General features: G+C 45.7%; 1 protein-coding gene across 1 annotated transcript in view; it reads right to left on the reverse strand.

Moving 5' to 3' along the window:
* MYH10 (myosin heavy chain 10) overlaps positions 1-2482 on the reverse strand; it is a 129134-nt gene that overhangs the window by 28457 nt on the left and 98195 nt on the right. Inside the window, exons 17-20 of the mRNA XM_023743952.1 lie at positions 1718-1787; positions 1470-1630; positions 935-1043; positions 713-844 (exon numbers count right to left, since the gene is read on the reverse strand). Of these exons, the coding sequence (XP_023599720.1) occupies positions 713-844; positions 935-1043; positions 1470-1630; positions 1718-1787 (472 nt within the window). The remainder of the gene's footprint in view (positions 1-712; positions 845-934; positions 1044-1469; positions 1631-1717; positions 1788-2482) is intronic.

Raw genomic sequence — 2482 nt, forward strand, 5'->3', positions numbered from 1 at the left:
CCAGATGAAAACACTTTAGTTGTTTCTGCTGTCTCAAGTTGTAGCATATTAAACTCATGCTATTTTAAGAACACCCATTCTTCTATTAAGATAATTTATGAAGGGACAGAAAAACAGGAGAGGGAAAACACTCAAATGTAATAAAGTTTATGGTGACTGCGAAAGCTGTGTGGTATCAAGTGACTTTATTATTAATCTTTTTGGCCTTGACCACTCCAGTTCTATCACTGTCATCTATAAACAGTTCTTGAGCCTCTATTTGTCATGAAGCACCACTGCCTGGGAAGGGACATGGACTGGAGACCACTGTCACTGCGAAGAGGCAGGTGGTGACCTTGCACCATCTCATCCTTTCACCTTTTTCTATTTCCCCCATGAGCAGTGACAGGACGGTGATAACACTGGGAGTCTCATTGAAAACAGGTGCAAATACATGTCTGATAAGCAGACATGCTCATCTGTGTGTCCAAATACGACAAAGACAAAATGCAAGAGGCAAGGCTGACTTTGGTTCATATAAAGACAAATGCACGGCATAACGGATGTGTTGTCTGTTCTCGAATGCCTACGCTTTGGAAAGGAGTGAAAGATACGCATCAACTAAGATGGTATGCGGGTACAGCAACCACAATGAAACGTGTGTGAGTTCCTGCCAGTGGGGGCGCTCACGTCAGCTGGGACGTGTGCCCCTGTAAGAAGCCAGCGCACACACCTGCTGGTGCTTCCTCTCCATCTCCTCCAGCTCCCCTTCCACCTTGGTCTGCTTCTCCTTCACCTTCAGCAGCTCTTCATCTTTGGCCTGAAGTTCTTCCTCTTGGCGAGTGACTTGCAGGAGCGGCTTCACCTGTGACAAAATTAAGCAGTTTATCATCACCTCTCCTGCCGGAGGGTGGTCCCTGGGCGATTGCTGCTCCCTGGAGAGCCCGCAGCCCACCTTCGTGAAGACGCGCCACCACTGCCAGTGCCGCAGCTTCAGGTACGCGGCGCAGTTCCGCTGCAGGACCTTCAGGGCGCTGAGCTGCTGCTGCTTCTTGGCAAAGGCCCTGGAGGACAGCAGGAAAAACTCGTCATGTATAGAAAAGCATGTCTTAACGGCAGTTGTCATGAGACCACTTCCTAAAGGCAACCATTCTTATTTGGCTAAGACACAGAGTGGGTCCATGTATCAAATCAAACCCTCAGTGACACCATGGGAACCGGCTGCTGCTGGAGCCCAGGTCAGTTCATGAGCTGCCCAGCCAGCCTCAGGCACGAATCACGGACACCCTCCCCTTTCTTCAGAGATGCTGCCTGACAGTGGCTGCCATTTACCACGTCCCACACTGAGGGTCTGAGGCAATGCCGACAGTGCGACAGGGTCCCTCCGGTTCCCTGGCTGGCGGTCTGTAGTCCTGCTTTATTAACTATGTCCTTCTTTTGATCTGTCACAGAAGAGACACCTCCCACCCCCTTTATGATTGTCCACTTACTTTCTCGCTAGGTAACCTCTGCAAACGGCCTGGAAGAAGATAATGATGTCGGTAATTTTTAAATCCCGTTCTTCCTCTAAATGTGCCAAAACTCCAGCTCGGAAAAATATCTTGCTCTGTCCAATTCTGTACAAGTTTGGGTCTAATTCTAAAGCCCGGATCTAAAAGCAAAAGAGTTCATTTATTTTTTGCTGTCGGAAAAGATTATATCAATAGTCCACAAAGCAGGAAAATCAAGAAAAGCTTACCATTCGTTCACAAGCCTGTTTGCCATCCATAAAGCCTTTAGGAATAGCATTTGGAGTGAGGATCTCGTATCTGTAAGAAAAGCAGCCAAAAGGTTTTGGTAAAAATTTGTGAATGTTTACCTACTATGAGTTCTGCTTTCTCTATGAGGCAATATGATGGGTAATCATGTCAAATTAAAGAAGTAACCAAGTGATAATCAGATTTTCTATTTCTTAAAATAAACAAATGAACATAAGGCCAATTCTCCTATGTCAAAGACGAGGTATAAAAATTGTGGCAGAGAAGAATAAAAGCATGGTATTTTAAAAACCTTTTGCTTTTTATTTCCCCAAAATGTTCACATGCCCAAGATGCAGGAGAATCGGCTCTCTGTGCCCGATTTGTGGGCATCTATTGGATCACAGAAAAGGCCGTGACAACAATGCCCAGAGGCCTCCACTGAGAAGAGAAAGCATCAGGTGACATTCAAAATGCGATGGGTTTGGGTGTACATATATTCACTAAGCTGCACACTGAAGACTGTGCACTTTATAGTAACTACTAGAGCAGTGGGTCTCAACCTTCCTAATGCCGCGACCCTTTAATACAGTTCCTCATGTTGTGGTGACCCCCAATTTCATTGTGACAAATTGAACATAATTAAAGCATAGTGATGAATCACAAAAACAATATGTAATTATATATGTGTTTTCCGATGGTTTTAGGCGACCCCTGTGAAAGGGTCGTTCGACCCCCAAAGGGTCGCAACCCACAGGTTGAGAACT

The sequence above is a fragment of the Myotis lucifugus genome, unplaced genomic scaffold (assembly GCF_000147115.1).
Source record: "Myotis lucifugus unplaced genomic scaffold, Myoluc2.0 scaffold_420, whole genome shotgun sequence".
In the NCBI taxonomy this organism is placed as follows: domain Eukaryota; kingdom Metazoa; phylum Chordata; class Mammalia; order Chiroptera; family Vespertilionidae; genus Myotis; species Myotis lucifugus.